This window comes from Brachypodium distachyon, chromosome 3 (assembly GCF_000005505.3).
Source record: "Brachypodium distachyon strain Bd21 chromosome 3, Brachypodium_distachyon_v3.0, whole genome shotgun sequence".
NCBI classification, from domain to species: Eukaryota; Viridiplantae; Streptophyta; class Magnoliopsida; order Poales; family Poaceae; genus Brachypodium; species Brachypodium distachyon.
The window spans coordinates 16,123,164-16,142,436 of record NC_016133.3 but is presented as its reverse complement, the minus strand read 5'-3'; the positions used below and the strand labels follow the sequence as shown (position 1 = coordinate 16,142,436).

General features: G+C 40.4%; 3 protein-coding genes across 8 annotated transcripts; 2 read left to right on the top strand and 1 right to left on the bottom strand.

Moving 5' to 3' along the window:
* Window positions 1-294: 294 nt before the first annotated feature.
* LOC106866366 lies at window positions 295-3,094 on the bottom strand. Its single transcript, XM_024461374.1, has 8 exons — window positions 3,082-3,094; window positions 2,605-3,000; window positions 2,353-2,423; window positions 2,236-2,276; window positions 1,980-2,082; window positions 1,347-1,574; window positions 707-836; window positions 295-619 (listed from the first exon to the last, which is right to left on the bottom strand). Exons 1-8 carry the CDS (start codon window positions 3,092-3,094, stop codon window positions 510-512), a joined length of 1,092 nt encoding a protein of 363 aa, XP_024317142.1. The 3' UTR covers window positions 295-509.
* A 2,355-nt stretch (window positions 3,095-5,449) lies between these two features.
* On the top strand, window positions 5,450-10,187 carry LOC100832058 (queuine tRNA-ribosyltransferase accessory subunit 2). Of its 5 annotated transcripts, XM_010236149.3 has the most exons (12): window positions 5,451-5,682; window positions 6,057-6,148; window positions 6,520-6,859; window positions 7,007-7,181; window positions 7,263-7,421; window positions 7,798-7,894; window positions 8,044-8,114; window positions 8,495-8,546; window positions 8,997-9,045; window positions 9,135-9,272; window positions 9,616-9,735; window positions 9,824-10,187. In XM_010236149.3, exons 3-12 carry the CDS (start codon window positions 6,660-6,662, stop codon window positions 9,951-9,953), a joined length of 1,191 nt encoding a protein of 396 aa, XP_010234451.1. In that variant the 5' UTR covers window positions 5,451-5,682; window positions 6,057-6,148; window positions 6,520-6,659; the 3' UTR covers window positions 9,954-10,187. The 5 variants fall into 5 exon arrangements, with proteins under 5 accessions (XP_010234452.1, XP_010234451.1, XP_003573536.1 ...); XM_010236150.3 differs by lacking the exon at window positions 6,057-6,148 and having other exon boundaries at window positions 5,450-5,682; window positions 6,621-6,859; XM_003573488.4 differs by lacking the exon at window positions 6,057-6,148.
* Window positions 10,188-12,424: 2,237 nt separating this feature from the next.
* Window positions 12,425-18,723, top strand: LOC100831754 (probable gamma-aminobutyrate transaminase 3, mitochondrial). 2 transcript variants are annotated; one of them, XM_003573487.4, is made up of 19 exons: window positions 12,425-12,579; window positions 13,475-13,605; window positions 13,734-13,818; window positions 13,942-14,014; window positions 14,764-14,861; window positions 15,039-15,131; window positions 15,486-15,559; window positions 15,941-15,979; window positions 16,134-16,222; window positions 16,301-16,377; window positions 16,468-16,542; window positions 16,702-16,749; window positions 16,824-16,907; window positions 17,021-17,108; window positions 17,188-17,266; window positions 17,346-17,436; window positions 17,535-17,613; window positions 18,313-18,428; window positions 18,525-18,723. In XM_003573487.4, exons 1-19 carry the CDS (start codon window positions 12,526-12,528, stop codon window positions 18,597-18,599), a joined length of 1,548 nt encoding a protein of 515 aa, XP_003573535.1. In that variant the 5' UTR covers window positions 12,425-12,525; the 3' UTR covers window positions 18,600-18,723. The 2 variants fall into 2 exon arrangements, with proteins under 2 accessions (XP_003573535.1, XP_010234450.1); XM_010236148.3 differs by having other exon boundaries at window positions 12,465-12,591.
* Window positions 18,724-19,273: the final 550 nt, after the last annotated feature.

Sequence of the window (19,273 nt, the reverse complement as noted above, 5' to 3'; positions counted from 1 at the left end):
GGGATAGACTTCACTATTGGTGCTCTTCGTTCCTATGGAAAATAAGCAATAATGCATATGGTTTCAGTTCAATCAGAAATAATGCATATGCTTTCAATTCAAATATCCAATGATCCTACTACGTCACTGGGTGTCATTCGTATAAGTGTCATTAGAATGATCCGGAAATCTAACCGGGGCGTATGCCTCATGAAGTCATGGAGTATTAGCATTAGTTGCTACATCCAAAAATTCAAAATCACTTCTTTCAAAAAATTACCAATTAACCATCAGTATCATGCTGAGTGAAGTTCATCTCAACCAGAGCTCCAAAACAATATATAAATTTTTATGATGTTTTCATGATATATATAATTTTTACACCGCCACTTACAATATTACATTATATAAGGGCTATCACATAAATAGGGAGTCATCCTTTTTTTTCTCTCTAGAATACACCTCTGTATCATATATTGAAGAAGAGCGCGATGCGGGTACATGTTCGTAGGCCAGTTACACCAGATTACTCACTTTACAATCCACGACAAGGCCACCAAACCAAAACTACAGTAACCACTACCCTTGAAGAGACCTGCACTGCTCCACGCCGCCCCTTCTAGGAGACTAGGCCAATCACCTGCAGGATGCAATTTGCATTCCGAGCCACAAGATCAAAGACTGCTGCATTCCTATGCTTCCAAATGCTCCAACACACAAGAGTAACCTCTGTATCCAAGTTCCGGCGCTGTTCCTTCTTGGTACCGACGACAAGAGCCGTCCACCAGTTCGCCAGTCTCCTGTGCCGCCAGCAACCACAACGGCTTACCCCAATGTCCCAAAACGACAGCCCAAACCTGCATCGCCACCACAAAACCAAGCAATAGGTGCGAGATGCGCTATTGCTTGGACCTCAACGCAGGGCCTCAACACAGTAATAGTGAGAACCATATTCTTTATGCATAAAATTGTTAGTGCTAGGATTGTGCTACGACCTACTTTGTATGGCCTACAACCTACTGGGCACCACATCTTTGGAAATACGCTACTCCAGGCCTTACCACAATTTTCTCCAACATTATAATTTGCTCATTTCGATAAACTTCCTCCTCTTTAAAAAAAACTGTGCTCACATTTCAGCAAAATGGTTACGTTTATGTTTCGAGGATATTACCTTACATAGTCTTGACACTATGTAAACCTCTTTAAATTTCAGTTTGAAACTCACAAGGCTTTTGCATATGTAACGAGCGCAGAAATACTAGAAACAACAACTATCTTGAACAAGTAATCTTAATCAGAGGTTCGCTCCATGATCGACTACTGCCTGAAAGAGGACCATGTCAGGTTTTCAACAACTTTTTTACCTCACGAGTTGTTGGCTGAAGCTGCACCGGAACCTGGAGGAGGTGGATGCTGCCAGGACGCACCAATAATAGGCAGCTCCAGAGTAGGGGGAAGCTGCCGCCACTGCTGTTGGTAGTTGACATAGCCTGTGTGTGCGCCATAGGCAAATGAGTTAGGGGCAGAAAGTTGTTGTGGATAACATGGAAGCTGGCCGGCCCATTGAAATTGTTGAAGGATGCCTGGGGTGCCTGAAATCATAGGCAACAGCTTATAGTAAGATGATGGGAAAACGGATGCCTAGGCAACATGTCAAAAGTAGTACATCACAGCATAGCAGAAATAGACAATTTCATCCTTATTACTTAGTATTATATTAGAATGACCTCAAATAATGAATTTATCATAACAGTTTAGTTGCATTTAGACATATTTTACAACTACATGCCGATAGCCTCTTTTACTTTCAAAACGCACAATGCAACAATGCACAGAACATGTCAAAGTTGGGTCCATCGGCCATGACAGCACTTGCGAGAGAACTACTACTAAGGATATATGTATATTGTGATTAACAAGTGGAGATGGTCCGTTCCAGAGCTACAGGTCATGATTGGAAAATGAATTGGAAGCAGGGCATATGGAATTCATCATACCAGATTGATTTCGATAGGACGGACCTGGGAAATACGATGATTTTGTGTAATATTCCCAGGAGAATTTTGTGCACGCTTGGTTCTCCCAGCCAGTTCCAATAGCCTGAGGAACAGAAAGTCAATTAAACAAAAGATCCCAATATGGCAATATCAGTTAAAACTAATTAGCGAATACTATCAAATTATAGAATGAACTGATCCAAATAGGACCATATAGCAGAAGAGAGTTTCCATGGAGAGAGAATAAGAAACTTGCCTTCGGATTTTGGCCCTTCGTTCGCAGGAACTCACACGGGTCTATGTACAGAAGAGAGGGCAAGTTAGTTGGTAGCAATTCCATTCTTTGAAATAAAAAGTGATGTGAAATACTAACTGAGGTTCTGCTTGGACGATTTGCAGATCTTTCAGCCTCTGTCTGCTTGCGACATGCCGAGACTTGATTGCCTACAGAAACCGCTAGATTCATAAGCAACTCCAATATATCCCGATTTTTCTAGGGAACCGGCAAATATGCAGGCGCCATCAAACACAAACAAACAAGGCAGTCACAAGAAAAAGACAAGTCATAAGAAGATAAGGATTGTAAGAAGCATTGCATAGGCGCGCAAACAATAAGAGTAGGTACCTGGAGTCATATCCAAATGGCGGGACAATGTAGAAGCACGAAAAGGATGCTCAGGGTCATAGCTCCATCTGTAATAAAAATCATCCGAAAGATAATAGTTACCAATTGCTTTCAGTGCCTTGTTTCCTATGTCAACAGCAGCCACCCATCCATCCTGATGACTGGGTTCCACCAGAGATCTGAGATAAAGAATATCGTCACCATCCTCCACGCTCAGGATGGGGAAAGCTGAGTAGAGGTCCCTGAATGTCAACTCTTGGCCCTTTATGTCAGCAACTTGAGCAGCGCATGTCTGGCGCCAATAGTTAGACGACGACGAAACTTTCCGACTCCATGTCACAGCCCTCCAGGCATCCCTAAAGGAGGACAGCTGTTCCGTGGAATTCACATCCACGGCTTTGCGACATGATCAAGTCTGAATCGTAGATTCTATTGTCCTTGTCTTCAGGAGGAGCGGGATTCTCCATCTCAACAAACTTGAGCACGCCATTGACGCAAGCGAGATCCCGAAACCAGCCCGCTGAGCGGTAGTCCCGCACTAGGTTATGTTCCGTCTTATAATGGACCATGGGATATTTTAGTTTGTACTTGTTTCCAGGCAACAGCTCGGGCAAGGGGATGAAGCTTACAGCACCAGGAGCACCAGGAACAGGGGGATCTTGATCTTGAAGAAGAAGAGGCAAGTCGCACACCAACAGGCCGTGTAACAAATCAACCCAGCCTAGTAATCCATCTTGTCCAAGCGAGATCACCTTGTCGGGCATAAAAACCTTGTCGACCCCAGGACATGGATTGCGCAGCGTCCTTGCTCCATGATTTCGTCTCGGACGAGTAGATCCGGAGCCGGTAGTCGTCCGACGATGGCGCGTCGAAGAGAGCGGCCAGGAGATAGTGGTCGCCGCCCCTGTGGCGGCCGAGGATGGCCAGGAGTAGGTCGTGAATCTGGGCTTGAGGAAAGAATTACGGGTTTGACAATAGGAATCGGATGCGGCACTGGGCAGGCAAAATCGAGGGGGGTGGAACCGTGCAAGGGCTCGAGGAAAAAATCGATTTTTATTTGGGAATTATGGTTAGAGCTTCTCTCACGAGTCACGATCCCTCTCTCTCCGGAGGGATTCTACTGGAAACACATGGAAAAGGTTCCTTTGTTAAAATGATAGCAGTACTAGTACTTCTCTTATTTTATCTTCATCTTTGCTACTCCGTATCTCTTAATTTAGAGTTTGCGTCTGCGCATTGTAAGTCGTCCGGTCACACCCCTTTTGTTGAATTCATGTGGAATTGCTGGTAAGAATTTTTGTGAACTTATTCTTTAAAAAATGCCTTCGGTGTCAATTGATTTTGGATCAAACTACTTAAGATTCATATATATGCTAGCTTTAGTATATCCTTATTTGTTTTTTCTCAACAAGGCTACTCCCTCCAACTCATTTTATTTGTCTCAAATTTGTCCAAATATAAATGTATCTATGTTTAAAAAGCGTCAAGATACATAATATTTCGACAAGTAATTCCGACTAGAGGGAGTAAGATTTTTCTTACGGTTCATTTCATCCATGTTGTTTCACATATCATCACGCACTAAACGCATCACTCTGAGAATCGAAACCACATTTCGATGCACAAATACCATGACCAATACCACACAACTCTCATGAACAGGGGGCTATAAATGAGCAATTCTTTGATAGGAGGCTGAATCAACCATGTTCTATAACCAATGACATTGTTCTTATATTATACTCATTTTCATAAGATGTTAGAGAAAACTGAACATGAACTTGTTCCATATGGATATAGATCCATCAGGGGCCTACTGGATGCGCCGCGCACGCCTGACCTATGCCCGAGACCTTGGTTCTTGTTTGCCTGTTCTGTAACCGATGTCTAAGTACATGTTTTTGTCTCATTCCGAGTGTTTCTCTTGCGGTCGTTGATCAGCAAGTTTTCCTGTCTACTTATATATTTAAGCCTTTTCCCTCTGCATTATATGCTTGTAGCTGGTACTCTCCGTTGTGCTTTGCATAATGGAAAGGGGAGAATCCTGGTTTAAAAAAAAAACTTTCATGCAGCAGCAGATATATAAATACTAAATCTACGGTGCGTATAGCACATTGCTCATTCTTTTTGAAAAGGTAATGGTGCTCTTTGAAACCTATGTAGTATGGAAAATGGATGGAAAATACGTAAGCAATTAATAAAGCATATGTTTTCAGTCCAAATATCCTGATGATTCTACCACTAGGTACTGTGAGGGGTTCATTCTATGTGTCATTAGAATGATTGTTGGGCTTTGCTTACAAAAGAAACACCAGAGGCGATTACTATGCCTGTGTTTAGCGGACCTGGATTCAGTGACGTAGCTTCACCTTACTTTGGGTGGCTGACATGTGGGTCCCACGACCCAACTTCACTGAATCCTTCTCCGTTTAGCAAGGTACAACAAGGATGGGAGAACGCATCGGGTACCCCCAGGCTTAGAGTACTCCCTGTGCACCCATTCAATTTGGCCTATTTAAAAGTTTTTTTGGGGGAACACATTTAAATACAAGTTGTTAAAATAAGGAGAGAGAGAAATTGACAACACTATTAGAACATGCATCTATTATGTTACTCCAAACTTAACTTGTAGCATGAGAAACAAAACAGAAAGAAAAAAAAATCCAGCACTAATACTGTCTTTTTAGAGGAGCACTAATACTGTTTCTTTAGTTGAGTACTGTTATTGGGCCAAATCCACAGCCCATAATCCCATATTGATTAAGGCCTGGAGCGGCCGATAGGTTACCCAGCCAGCCCACTGCTTACCAAAAGAAAGCCCAGACCATTTAGCAAAACTTAACCCCGCCCAGCCCACGCCTCCTCTCCTCCCCAGCCAGGACAGACAACGCCACCGCCGCCTCCCTCGCCGGCCAGAGCTCGCTCGCTCCCATCCTCCCCCAACGCGTCCTCCTCGTACCTTTCCTACCTCCCCTCGTTCCGCGATGAGATTCATCTCGGGCGTAGCGTGGGTACCCTAATCCTCGACCTCCAGAGCGAGCACGGCAGGCGGCGGGCAGCAGCTGGCGGACACAGAAGGTGAGATGAGGGAGGGAACCCTCTCCTTGCGGCAGTTGGCGGATGGGGATCGATTAGGGAAGCTATAAGTATGGGGAACTGCTTTGGAGCCCCTTTTTTTGTTTTTGGTGTATTGGCCAAATTTCGTGATAGGGAAGCATCTGGGGCACGGGTTGGAGTTGCTCTAACTAAACCCCCCATTCCCAACATTAGTTCTTCCCCTGCAATTGTGCACGTCCGCATGCGCAAATTTGGCCAAATGCCAAGTTGATTATTGGTTTTAGCTGCGATTTTTTTTGTAAACTGTATCTTATTGCAAAGATGATGCACTTTGCTAGTAGAAAAAACGATTTTAACTCTTGTGTACCCTGAAGCTTAGTGTATAATTTATGTAGATATCTGCTTCGAAACTCTGCCTTGTACACCATGCTTCTTGTGCCAGCCCTTGGATTTAACTAGCCACAAGCGGATGGAACCTACCAGAACTGTAAGACATCATGTAGCATGTTGGATATTAGAGGAGAACTAGACACTTTTGTTGATAGTCTGAATGAAATTTGTAAGGCAAGAAGCTGCCTGTTTGATGATAGCACTTGTGTTAAGTGATATGTATAAATAAACACCAGTAAAGGCTTGTTTGGTACAGGTGGATTTCGCGGGATTTTTAGGGTTTGTAGTTCATTTTTGAATTAGAGTCCCCAGAATCCCTCAAAATCCTGTTAACTCCACCTGTTCCAAACAAGCCATAAGTGAGAACATTTCTCTTACGCATTAGAATGTGTGCCTTCATTATTGTCACTTGCTATCCTAGAGTGGTGTTAGTGTTTCGTATTAAGTGCAGAATTTATACATGTACAGATCAATTGTCATCATCACTTCATCAGCAAAGTCTGAACAGTAGCAGAGATCAAGGAGAGTACACTTTTCCAGTTAGAACATAACTGGGCAAGGTTCTGCAGGTTGTGCAGACAGCAAAGTGAGGTGAAGGCTCTGACACGATGCGGTTTGCAGTGACAAAAGTATGCGCCGGTGGGGCAAAGGCTCGCGCTGGCATGCTCCAGATTGGAAGCACCAGTGTTGAGACGCCAGCTCTGCTTTTGTCCACACGCAAGGGGCTGCCGGCGTTTATGTCATGTGACCTCCTTTCTTCCCTCCCCCTTCCTGACTCCCTACTCCTCAATGTCTGCCCAACCCACTTGTAAGCCCCCTTTCCCAGTCATTTCTTTCCTGCGCTGGCCATGAATTCTTTTTGACAACTTGCCATCGGAAAGCTAGAACCTCTCCTGTGGCAGGATGGTTTCTTTCTTCTGAATGAGTTTGATCACCTTACTCTTTATTTTGCCAGTATAGAAGGCCCTCCAACAAAAACAATATCTAATATTGGAGGGTTGCATCGTATGCTAGGCCTGCCTGATCATATCCTTGTAGCGGCAGCTGGCGATTCAATTGAGAGTTTACCGTCAAGTGAAGCCAGCAATAAATTCGGTGCCTCCTTTGAAACACCAGCGGGACGTAAACTGGTTGGTAGCTTTCATCCTTCATTTTCCCAAGCATAAATATTTTGATATGTCATCTCAATTGAATTTCCTTTGACATTTTAGGTCAAACCATCAGATTACATGGAGTTGATTTCCTGCATGAGACCTAATTTGTGGGCAAGCTTGGCGGATGAGGTACCAGCCTGGGTTAATGAGAAACGGAATAAAACATCTGTTGAGCGAACATTACGCTGGCTTGATGCATGCCTTGCTTTGGACGTGGTATGATGTTAAGGTTTTTCCATCTAAACCTTTTTCTGAATTTTGTGTATATGTTTTCTTTTACTGTTTGAAGGTTTGCAGTTTCTCTTTGATGTTTAGCAGAGCCAAAAAAAGGGCTTGACTAAGTGACATTCCCAAATTATTTTTCAAGCTCTCTGTGTTCCAATGCTGCCTTAGTACTTGACCCATGTGATATTGTGATACTTGAAAGCACTGCTAGTTTAGAGGCCTATGTTGCAAGGCCGCCTTAGTAACTGAATCTCTTTCTGTACCTCTTTGTGTTGCTTGTTACTTTCTATTGATGGAAATCTTTCTATAGATCTTATGCAGCTTTTGTGTGCTTATTGATTTCATTTTGTGTGTCTCACGATTTCAGGCTGCTGGACAAAACACTTTAGGTGTAGTTGTGGGGGGATCCAGTATAGAAGAACGGAAACGGTGTGCCACTGAAGTATCAAAGAGGAATGTATCAGGTTGTTTTCATTATCACTTCATACTGCTAAGTAACTTTCAGTCGTTTTACTGCCTATTTGCTCATTCCCTGGAGCAAGGATAGTGCCTAAATTTTGCTCAGGTTTGCATGTTCCTTCTACTGATTTTATGATCGTGAAGTTTGATACAGGCTTTTGGATCGGAGGGTTTGGCCTGGGAGAGAATGTTGAAGAACGTTGCAATTTGCTCAATGCAGTAACAGTGAGAACCATATTCTTCATGCATAATTTGATAATGCAAGGATGGTACTATAGTGCCCTTTATGGCACTGCTTACTTGTCGAATCACATTGCTTAGAGTTGTTTAAGGGGTATGTTTAAAGTATTGCCCATCATGTGCTTTCTGAAATAAGTCTGACAACTTGTATAGTGTTGAATAGTTACATTAACCAGATCTGTGTTATCGCACCAAGACTTGAAGCAAGAATTTGCATTGGTCTAAGATTACCCCTATGTCGCTATGCTCTCTAGCCTCTAGTTGTGGTTACTATTCATACTTTCAAGAAGTATTCTTCAAATTTTGTTGAGAAGTGTTCTCTGTTTTTTGTCCATGCAACTTCAGTTATCTGGTTTTTATTTCAGGATTGCTTGCCTTCGGATAAACCTCGGCTTGTCTCTAGGCTTGGTCTTCCAGGTGCATGTGATGTATCTTTTATCTTTTCATTTCTGAGATGGCTTGTCATATATGTTGGATGCTTTAATTTATTGAAGTTTATATTCTATGGCTTTCACCCATCGGTCATTCGTTGTTTGTTGGCTTTTATGTCCAACTGAACCATGCCTGAAAGTTTTTGCTTCCTTCACTCATAGGTTTACACTTAGCCTTATCATCTCAGTTCACAAGCTAGATGCTAGAGCTGATAAAATTACCCAAATGTATAACTTATGTTTTTGGCTTTTGTTGTATTCTGCGTAACATGGTGAGTAAATAATGGTGGTTATTTATTATTAGATTGGCTCATCTTTCTCTTCGCCATGATAAGCTTTGCCTAGCCATTTCCAAATTCCTTTGTATTGGCGAACTATTGCTACATTTATTGTTTATAAGAAGTTTGACCGTTTCAGTACTTTGCATGTCTTCCAGAGGAGGTCTTGGAGGGTATAGCTTCTGGTATCGACCTTTTCGACTCCACGTATGATATTCATCATGTCCTCTAGCATTTGTGGCTCCATTAGCTTGTTGATCAAATTGTTTCTAATTCTATTACTTCGGAAACGACAGGTACATTCACCAACTTACTATGGGTGGTTTTGCACTGATCTTCCCTGTTGACATGGTTGAAAGAGAGATGCAGAATGGTATATTCAATGATAGTGCTGGAGATCTTACAAAGATTAACCTGCGTACAACGACATATCGGTAGGTGACCTGTTGTATGGAGATAGCACCTTTATGCCATTAATTATGTTTTGTGCATCTTTACTTGCTTATTGAAGTAATATTTTCAATTAATGACATTTTGAAGTATCAATGTTGACTGCTTTACCCTGTTTATAAATTACATTGAAGTATGCAAACTACTCCCTCCGTCCCGAAATAAGTGACGTGGATTAATCTATACAAGTCCACGTCACTTATTTCGGGATGGAGGGAGTATTATCAATGGCCCTGAGGTGAAGCAGAGTAGTTTGAATTGTCTTTACATCTAAATACTGAATCTGTTGATCTTTGTTAACACATATTTTTGGGTAAATTCTTTCAGGAAAGACACGTCAAGAATAGTTGATAGCTGTAGCTGCTTCACGTGCCAGAATCACACTCGTGCTTACCTCAATCATTTGCTCAATGTCCATGAGATGTTGGCTCAGATCCTACTGGAGATGTAAGCCAATTCAGAAATTCAGTTATGTGTTTCAACAGAGTGGTAATATATCCCGAGTGAATTGACATCCGTTTTACCAACTTTGCAGACATAATACCCATCATTATCTTCACTTTTTCCGGTCAATACGGGAAGCAATCAAGATAGGGGAATTTGATCTCTTCTGGAAGCAGTTTGTTGAAAATAGACGCTCCCAGATTGCTGCTGCTGTGATGTAGCTCTTATTCGTGCATTACCTTTCGAACTGTGATCTACTGGTTTTATTTGCTGTTGCAACGGAAAATTGCCCAGATGAGATCTGTTGTGAAAAGTTACATATGCCCCTGTTGTCTTGTTGAACTGCTAAACAGTTCGTTTTGTCCTCTAACAGGAAAAGACATATATGTGTATTAAACAGTTGGATCATCTTTGAGGCAAATTTCTAGAAATTGAAAATCGGATTTTGATAGGCACATTTTCTTGATTTGTATGAACTGACAGATGCATGGAATTTATCCATACATGAGATGCTTCATGGCATTTGCTGATAAACTACTTCCCAACAAATTATTTTTTGTATCTCCCCAATTCAAATTCTCATGTTAACTTAAAAAAACCCTACACACTTGCACTTCTAAAAAAAATTAAGCAGCCGTAGAAAAAAGCAAGTATTTCTGCCTTTATAACCACCAATTACATGCTGCGATGATCAGCATGGTTGGTGGGTTGAGCAGACAGCAATCTCTTCTCCGAGACAAAATTTATTTGGCAGATTCCCTCGTTGGAATCTGAAATGGCAGAAAAGCAGATGCAACTTGCATCAGTGTCTAGCCACTACTGACTCATTAGCAGGAGTCCCTATCATCTTATTTTCTGTATCAAGCTTTCGCATTCCTTAATGACCACTTTCAGATATAATTGGGTAGTATTTTTTCAGGAAGGGTGATAAATTATTGTACTCCACTGTCTTCCTTTTCTACTGATGGAGGCAATTAGTGAGCTTGAAAAGGATTAATTAATTTCCTCTTTGATAGGTTAAAAAAAAGCAAATGTTAATGTTCTTTATTCATGGTGATTTCATATACCCACGGTGTCTCAGTACGTTGTATGCTTGGACAAACTGACATGGACTTGTTGTTGCGGGGTGGATGATAAATGGTTAGCGCACACATAAGTTGTACCAATTAAAGCAGAGACAATACAGCCCATGTGACTCCCCTTGTATTGCAGTGACCTTGGAATATATCTTTTGTGCACTAATCCTAAGACATTGAGATGTCTTAAGAAATCATAACCTCGAATGTACCGTGCATGAATCGCAAATTTACAACCGATAGTTTAACATGGTAGATTGAGGTACCACCCACCAAACTTGGACTGCCCATAATACGAGTTCGCATATATGAGTTCGCATATCTTTCTCCGACATCCATTGGGGAGAGTTGTGCGTGTGATTCCACAATTGCCACACCGCAGGCGCATGTCCGTCGTGGAGCAGGGCGCTTGCACCACCGTCAATTTAGCTCCATGGCCTCTAATTTTTATATATAACTTTTTCATTTTATTATAAATTTTGGATGTCCACTCACTTTCTGAAAGTTGGTCTACACTTTATGGAAGTTCATCAATTTTTTCTAAAGGCTCGCCATGAATTTTAGAAGTATACATAAAGTTTGTTTACAATTCTGAAAGTTTGCGTACATTTTCTTGAAGTTGGTGTCGTTCATCAAAAACTCAGGAAGCAATTTTCTTTACCCAAAATCTTGTTGAAGTTGTAAAATGTAGTTGGAACTTGTTCCATCTTTGTTGGAAGTTTGGGGTTTTCCAAAATGGGAAGAGGAGAGGACAATTCTAGCCGGAAATTAATGGAGAAGTTGGGTTCTAGGAACTGACAAGAGTACTACTACCTAAAGGGTGTCATGCTTAATACAGTTTGGATATCCTTAAATAATGTCGCCGGGAATTGAAATACCAAAAGTTAAACATTTTTTGGCAACTCAAAAGTTAAACATTTAACTAGTCATATAGAAGACATATGAATGTAAATGCAACATCACCACAGTTAGAGCAACATGAACTAAATGGATGAAAGACACGTGAACACTGCACATGAAAAGACATCTTTTTTAACAATAGTGGCAACATGAAAGTCCGTCGGACTATGTTGCACACAAACTTTAGTCTAGAAATTAAACATTTAGGTATGTTTTGAGCTTCTGTTGTTGGCATCGAGTACAAATTCTTGCAACTCATAACACCCAAGGGGCTATGCACCATATTCACCTAACGCAAAGTTGCCACTATAGTTATATAGTGCCATAATTCGTACGTCCACATGCATTCTAAAAAACGCTAGTCTAAATTTTTTTTGACAATATTATTTGACTCAAATGTTCAGCTTCTCAAACGTTATTCCTTCCAATCCAAATTAATTGTCACAGATTTGTCTAAATGTGCATATATGTAGACGTGTTTTAGTGAGTAGATACATGTGTATGTTGACAAAATTGTACTACGGAGTAACAATTAATTTAAATCGAAGGAAGTGAGTAATAAATTACTGATCAAATTGATTTGATCTCGTCAAGACCTTCCAACCATGGCGATCTAGGATTAAAAGCCGCCGGAGAGGGTGCATTTCGTGGGTGGATGTATCAAAATGCCGCGCGTCCGTTTCCCGTTCCACCGGGCCGGGCTGCCTTTCCGTTTCCGCTATAAATCCCGTCACACACCCTGCCATCATTTTCCCACTCTTGTCGCTTCCTTCCAATATCCCGTCGAGCGAGTGAAGGTGGACGGAATCCCGGCGAGATGATGGCTGCCCGAGGCATCCTCCTCAGATCCAGCTCCAGCGCCGCCTCCAAGGTGACCACCGTGGTACCTCTTCCATCTACTAGCAATTCCTTATCGCCGGCTGTAGATACGGGAACAGAGAGAGGCGTTCGCTCTTGTTCTTATCACCCAGAAAATGCGGGAAGTGGAGTGGTTCTTGGTTGTTCCTTGTTCGTGATTCCAGTGGAGCGGCGGATTAAGTTCGATTTAAGTTGTTTTCGTTTTGTTTGATCGGTTCCGGACTTCCGGGACAACAGCAACAGTAGTACCGTACAGTTTACTTGAGCTCTGTTTTTATTTTCTTTCCTCTCCCTCACAATATTCAGGTTTTTATGGGATTTGGTCGATGTGTGATCGGCAGTAGTCTTTCAGGTTTTTTTGTCAAAATATTCTCTGAGTGAACATGTGGGCTACGTCAGCGTGTTATGGTGTCTGCTCTGAAGATCAGAAATTTTTCATTTGGTTTAAGATGTCAGGGGAATGGGGCAGTTTTGACAATATAAAAAGTGCAGAACTGAGCAGAGGATGCCGCGAGACATTCCATTCACCTGGGCTGAGCTCAAATCTGTGATGCCTCAGTTCTTCGAAAAGTGAATCGTGCATGCCTGATGCTTAAAAAAAGAGACAAGAAAGTATGTAATAGTCCTCTGGTTCATGAAAAAAGACAATGAAACATATCTAATCCTCTTCCTAGTTCATAGGGCATGTCATTTTGAATATTGTCATGGTCCAAAAAATGCAACTTTGACTAGTCAATTTTATCTTAAAATATATTTATAATACATGTTAAAATAAATTAAATATATCGAAAGTACATTTTCGTTCTAAAAAATCGCATCTATCATTTGCTTGTTTTGTCAACCGGAGGCAGTAATTTTGTGCGTACATAAAAGTTAATATGCCTGATTTTTTTTCTGCTGTCATGCAGGCTGAGAGTTTAGTAAAATATGCAGCAAGTACTGGTCCAAGCTTGCATGGGCTGCATAGTTTTTCAGAGGCACCAGCCAGGTATTTCAGCTCTGAACCGTCTCTTCAGCCTGACTCGACAGAAGAAATCGGGTAAGTAAAATCTCCATGTGCAGAAATATTAGTCTGTTACTCTGTTGCGCACTAGGATGCTTACAAGCTTCACATGGATTGTTATTGTTGTATATTTCTTATCACTCATGCTGCAAAAAAATTGCCAGGTTCAAGGGGCATAGTATGCTAGCTCCATTCACAGCTGGATGGCAGAGCACCGATGTGCATCCGCTGGTTATTGATAGATCTGAGGTTTTGACCTTGGCTTGTTTTAGTTTTCCTAGTGGTTTTTTTTTGGAAAATAATGCAAAGAATGTTGACTTTGTCAGGATATGATTGTATGTTTTACCTTACATTGTGCAACACACATTACAGGGTGCTTATGCTTATGATATCAATGGGAAAAAGTATATAGATGCTCTCGCGGGACTGTGGTGTACAGCTCTAGGTATGTCCACTGTGCAATCTATAGAGACAGATTTTATGATATACCTGAAATTTGTTGCATTATTTAGAGAATGTGACTTGTATCACCAATTATTTCTTCATCGTCTTAGTGCAGTAGACAGGTAGCCAAATTTAGAATTTAGATTCAAAGTCGTTTCAATCTTAAGAGCTTTGACAGGTATTTAAGTAATTAACAGGCAACGTAGGTGTTGCACACTGAACACTTCTGGATTAGTAAGAGTTAAAAAAGTGATGTGCCAAAATGAATCACTTAATAATTGTCATAAATTAAAATTAAAAGTTCAAAACCATTAAGAGCTACCTTATTGACAAATCACATTATTTTAAAGGACAGACTATTCCTACTTTAATTTCTATAGTTCACAATAGTGCCACAATGACAAGAGGTTTACTACTTTCTTGTTTAGTTTTAGCATAAATTTGAAACTACTTTCTTGTTCTGTTTTAGCATTAATATGAAATCTGGTGCTATCATTACACTATTTTCCTGTTTTGCGTGCTTGCAAGGATTTTGTTTTTAGATTTCTGCAGTTTCTGCAGCAAAGTTGCAGTTTATTTCTAGTTTCTAATGTGTATCATGCATCTAGCAAAGGTTTTCATGGAGTTATCATGTATGAGGAAAGTATATATTTGTGTCTATTACAGCTTGTGGCCACCGTGAATTTCCCAGTGCTACATTTTGCAGATGGTTTTAGACATTTTTTAGCTTACTGTTTGCATTGTTTTCAGGTGGTAACGAACCTCGACTTGTGAAAGCCGCAACAGACCAATTAAACAAATTACCCTTCTACCATTCCTTCTGGAATCGTACTACCAAACCCTCACTGGTGCATTCTTTAATCTTTCAGTATCCTCATCAGTACATGCTTGTTATTTAAATTGTAGAGTGTATTTTTCTTGTTGATGATATCCTGTTTGAAATACTTCTACTACTAGAAAGGGAAAAAATGTTTATTGGAAATTTGCTTCAATGAAATTGATGATTAACGTTCTGTTTCTTTCAGGATCTTGCAAATGATATTCTGAACATGTTCACTGCAAGGGAAATGGGAAAGGTATTCTTCACAAACAGCGGTTCAGAAGCAAATGACTCTCAGGTACAGTAAATAGCTAAACAAACCTGTCATCCTTTGGAGTTTATGCTAGTCATATATAAATACCCTGTTCAAATCTGCGCATTGTGCTCAAAACAATAAACATAGTGGTACTGAAACACTGACACTAGGATGGTTATGCATTTTATATTGGACTCAGATTATCATATTTTCTGTCAATGATTAGTTTTTCCCTTGCCTGACTAGCTTCTGGAGTAGTAATGAATTTGTTTACTACTTTACTGTAGCGTGTCTTGTTATTGCCAAACTTTCTCTGTCCCCATTAATGCTTGCCCACTATTACTATTTAGCTCTGTTCTTCCTATCCTGAATCCTGACCATGCTTGTTATTAACAGGTTAAACTAGTGTGGTATTATAACAATGCACTTGGGAGGCCAAAGAAGAAGAAATTTATTGCACGCTCTAAATCGTAACATTCCTTTTCTTTTTCTTTACTATCTTTTCTACCTAAACCCAGTAGATTTCTTGCTGCTTCATTTCTTCACATATCTTTACCTGATACTCCAATTCCATTTTGCATTGCACACTGATTGTTCGTTGGGATACCAACACCATATTAAATTGCAGACCAGTTAAAGTGTTGTGCACAATAATAATCACAAAATGCACAATTTTGTTTTGTCAAAATTTTGCTTCACAACTTCAGGTTGAACAAATAGAATAATCCAAGAATTGCATTGTAATAATTTACATGAGGGCACATGTATCCTCCAAGGATTACAATTATGATATTTTTATGCTTTATGATCTGATTTCAATATGATCTTGATTCTATGTTGTTCTTATACAGATATCATGGTTCAACATTAATAGCAGCTAGTCTATCAGGGTGAGCTAACAATCCTCCATAACGATAATAGTTTCTTTTTAATCCTTCTGTTTCTAATAAACTTATATGATGATGTTCAATTTGTCCTGAGTTGACATGCTCCTTATGTTATTATATATTTGTAACCATTTGCTAATTTATTATTTATCCATAGTCTTCCTGCTCTTCACCAAAAGTTTGATCTACCGGCACCTTTTGTTCTGCACACAGACTGCCCTCACCACTGGCGCTTCCATCTTCCTGGTACCGTTATGTTAGTTTTCTTTTCTGTACAATCAACTTGGGATATTATGTTTAATGAATTTATCTGCTCTGATATAGATGAAACAGAAGAAGAATTTTCAACTAGACTGGCAAACAACTTGGAGAATCTTATTCTCAAAGAAGGACCGGAAACGGTAAAGTTCACGTCTTCATTAACTTTTCATAACTACATACATGCTATGTTGGTAAAGTGTCGTGAAGAATTCTCCCCCTTTTGTTTTCAGATTGCTGCTTTCATTGCTGAACCTGTGATGGGCGCCGGTGGTGTCATCCCTCCTCCAAAGACTTATTTTGAGAAGGTGATCTTACAGTTACATATTACTATGGAGTACATGTCGATATAGGTAGCATTTAAATGCTATTCCTAAATGCATGTCATTCTAAATTTAGAAGGTTACTTCCACCAGCTTCTCCATTATATAATAACCCTCCCTTGTGCTGTTTTGTTCTCTCAACAGATTCAAGTGGTGCTGAAGAAGTACGACATCTTACTAATAGCAGATGAGGTAATTTAAGTTTATTTGTTAAAGAGAGAATGCAATAATCATTTGGTGGAAAAGCTATTTAATCAGCCCTGTAGGTCATTACTGCATTTGGAAGATTGGGAACCATGTTTGGATGTGATATGTACAACATCAAACCAGATCTTGTCTCCATAGCAAAGGTGAGTTACTGATGTCAATACTGGCAGAGTACTTTTTTGATAGCTGATGCGTTTATTCTTTCTCTACTAAGACACTGATAGATTTATTTTTGTTGCTATTTCCCCCCTGCCAGGCTCTTTCTTCTGCCTACATGCCTATTGGAGCTATTCTTGTTAGCCCAGAGATAACGGACGTAATTCATTCGCAGAGCAATAAACTTGGTAAAGCTAATTCTATTGCAGGAACTCATTTTTCTCTTTCCACTGTATTATTGTCAGACACTTCTATTGTTTGTTACAGGTTCTTTTGCTCATGGCTTTACATACTCGGGCCATCCAGTTTCCTGTGCTGTTGCCATAGAAGCTCTCAAGATTTATAAGTAAACCACACTTTCTATAAATAGTCCATAGTATGCTGGTACGTATGTATGATGAATCATTTCCATTATTTCTATTTAGGGAAAGAAATATCACCGAACATGTCAACAAAATTGCTCCAAGGTTCCAGGAAGGAATCAAGGCCTTCTCAGGAAGTCCAATCATCGGAGAGGTAATTATGATGTCTAGTTTCTTAAGTTTCTTTCTTTATTGTGCGAGTATTTAATTGTTTCTTCTTTAAACACATAATTTGTGTGGTCCTCTACACAGACACGTGGCTTGGGATTAATACTTGGAACTGAATTCGTCGACAACAAATCGCCAAACGATCCATTTCCCGCAGAATGGGGTTTGTACCTTTCATGCTTGCAAACTTTCATATTTCAGCAGGCTTTACTAGCAGGGAAAAGCCTAGTCTTCAACTACCAATTATCTCTCTCTGTAGTTCATGCTAGAGGAATAATATGACAATGAAATTTGGTTATTGACCACCGGTGTGTGTAACGATTTAGTTTTTACTTTTCAGGTCAACTAGGACCCATCAGGCTAAAACTCTGCAGTTTACTTATAATGAAATGCATTAAACTAATTTTACTCTAGTCTTCTTTCTAAGCCAAGATAATTTGAGTTCTTCGCTACTGTCAGTTGCTAATCTTACAATAGCCTCATATTTCTGGATGGAAGGAGTAGCTAATTATCTTACAATAGCCTTATATTTCTGGATGGAATGAGTAGCTCATTATCTTACAATAGCCTTATATTTCTGGATGGAAGGAGTAGCTCATGATAATGGGAGATTAGTAAATCACTTAGCAGTTACCAATAAAAGAAAAACCTATGAAAGAGCAAAAAAAAAGAGAAAAGAAAAACCACTCATTCTATTGGGGTTAGTACTTACAAAACTTATCTGCCAGGAGTGACTTACTAAAACAAACCATCTCCGGAGTAAAAGAAGCCTTACAAAATGGTTTTGATAACTCAACTCCTTGTCGCTGGTGATTTCAGGGGTAGTTTCGATAACTCAACTCCTTGTCGCTGGTGATTTCAGGGGTTGGTTCGATATTTGGTGCCGAGTGCGAGAAGCGTGGGATGCTCATCAGGGTTGCTGGAGATAGCATTATGCTGTCACCACCGCTGATAATGACTCCTGGTGAAGTTGAAGAAGTAAGATCCCTCGCGTATTATCCCATCTTTCATTTTGATGTCTGTTACCAACTGAACTAACACGACACTGTTCAAATCCTGCCTCTCAACTTTTAGATTGTGAGCAAATATGGTGAAGCCCTGAAGGGCACAGAGGAAAGAATCGCAGAGCTCAAATCCCAGAAGAGCTAAACAGTGTCGATCTACTGTAGGTCTGTAGCGATGAATGGTGATTGAGACGACAATGTACAGAATAACTTGGAACAGTTAGATGACATCATATTGCAATAAAAGCCTGAACCTTTTTCTCTACTTATGTGCATAATTGCATTTCTTATTTACTCTGGCCGGTCATAAAACAGTGGTAAACCCTTGATTTGTTTTTTATTCTGATGTCTCGATTTCAGAAAATAATAGTTGTGCCTGAATCCAACACAAGGTAGTCTGCAAAGTCAGCAGAATAACTTTTTTTTTATCGAACATGCCGATCGACGTGTCATTTTCATTGAGAAGAAAGTGCAAGAAGCACAAGTACAGCGAGACAACAAAATGGGACCCAACGGATCCCCAAAACAAAGAAAAGAGAAGAAAGAAAACAAAGGCCAAAGGCTACTATACAGGGGTAGAAATTATCACCGAGTCCCCACTATTAAGGGGTAGAAATCAGCACCGAGTCCGGGAGACGCGCGTGTAGGGGGAGGCGATCAAGTGCCCATGCACCGGCGGCACGCCATAAGTCCGCCTCGACAAGGATATCCTCGGCAAGCTGAGCCCCTACCGGACTAACGCCCTCGAAAATGCACACATTCCACTAGTTATTCTGCAAAGTAAGCAGAATAACTAGTGGCCAAATCAATGTACACAAG

Bases quoted from the DNA above. Each gene is read 5' to 3' on its own strand.
- LOC100831754 (XM_010236148.3), top strand. From the start codon at position 12,526: ATGATGGCTGCCCGAGGCATCCTCCTCAGATCCAGCTCCAGCGCCGCC. The intron at 15,132-15,485 runs GTACAGTAAATA...TGTTATTAACAG, and splicing joins CAGAAGCAAATGACTCTCAG to GTTAAACTAGTGTGGTATTA. The intron at 15,980-16,133 runs GTGAGCTAACAA...ATTTATCCATAG, and splicing joins ATAGCAGCTAGTCTATCAGG to TCTTCCTGCTCTTCACCAAA.
- LOC100832058 (XM_010236150.3), top strand. From the start codon at position 6,660: ATGCGGTTTGCAGTGACAAAAGTATGCGCCGGTGGGGCAAAGGCTCGC. The intron at 6,860-7,006 runs GTAAGCCCCCTT...TTATTTTGCCAG, and splicing joins AATGTCTGCCCAACCCACTT to TATAGAAGGCCCTCCAACAA. The intron at 7,422-7,797 runs GTATGATGTTAA...TCACGATTTCAG, and splicing joins CATGCCTTGCTTTGGACGTG to GCTGCTGGACAAAACACTTT.
- LOC106866366 (XM_024461374.1), bottom strand. The intron at 2,424-2,604 runs GTACCTACTCTT...CGGTTTCTGTAG, and splicing joins CCATTTGGATATGACTCCAG to GCAATCAAGTCTCGGCATGT. The intron at 837-1,346 runs GTAAAAAAGTTG...GTGGCGATGCAG, and splicing joins TTCAGCCAACAACTCGTGAG to GTTTGGGCTGTCGTTTTGGG.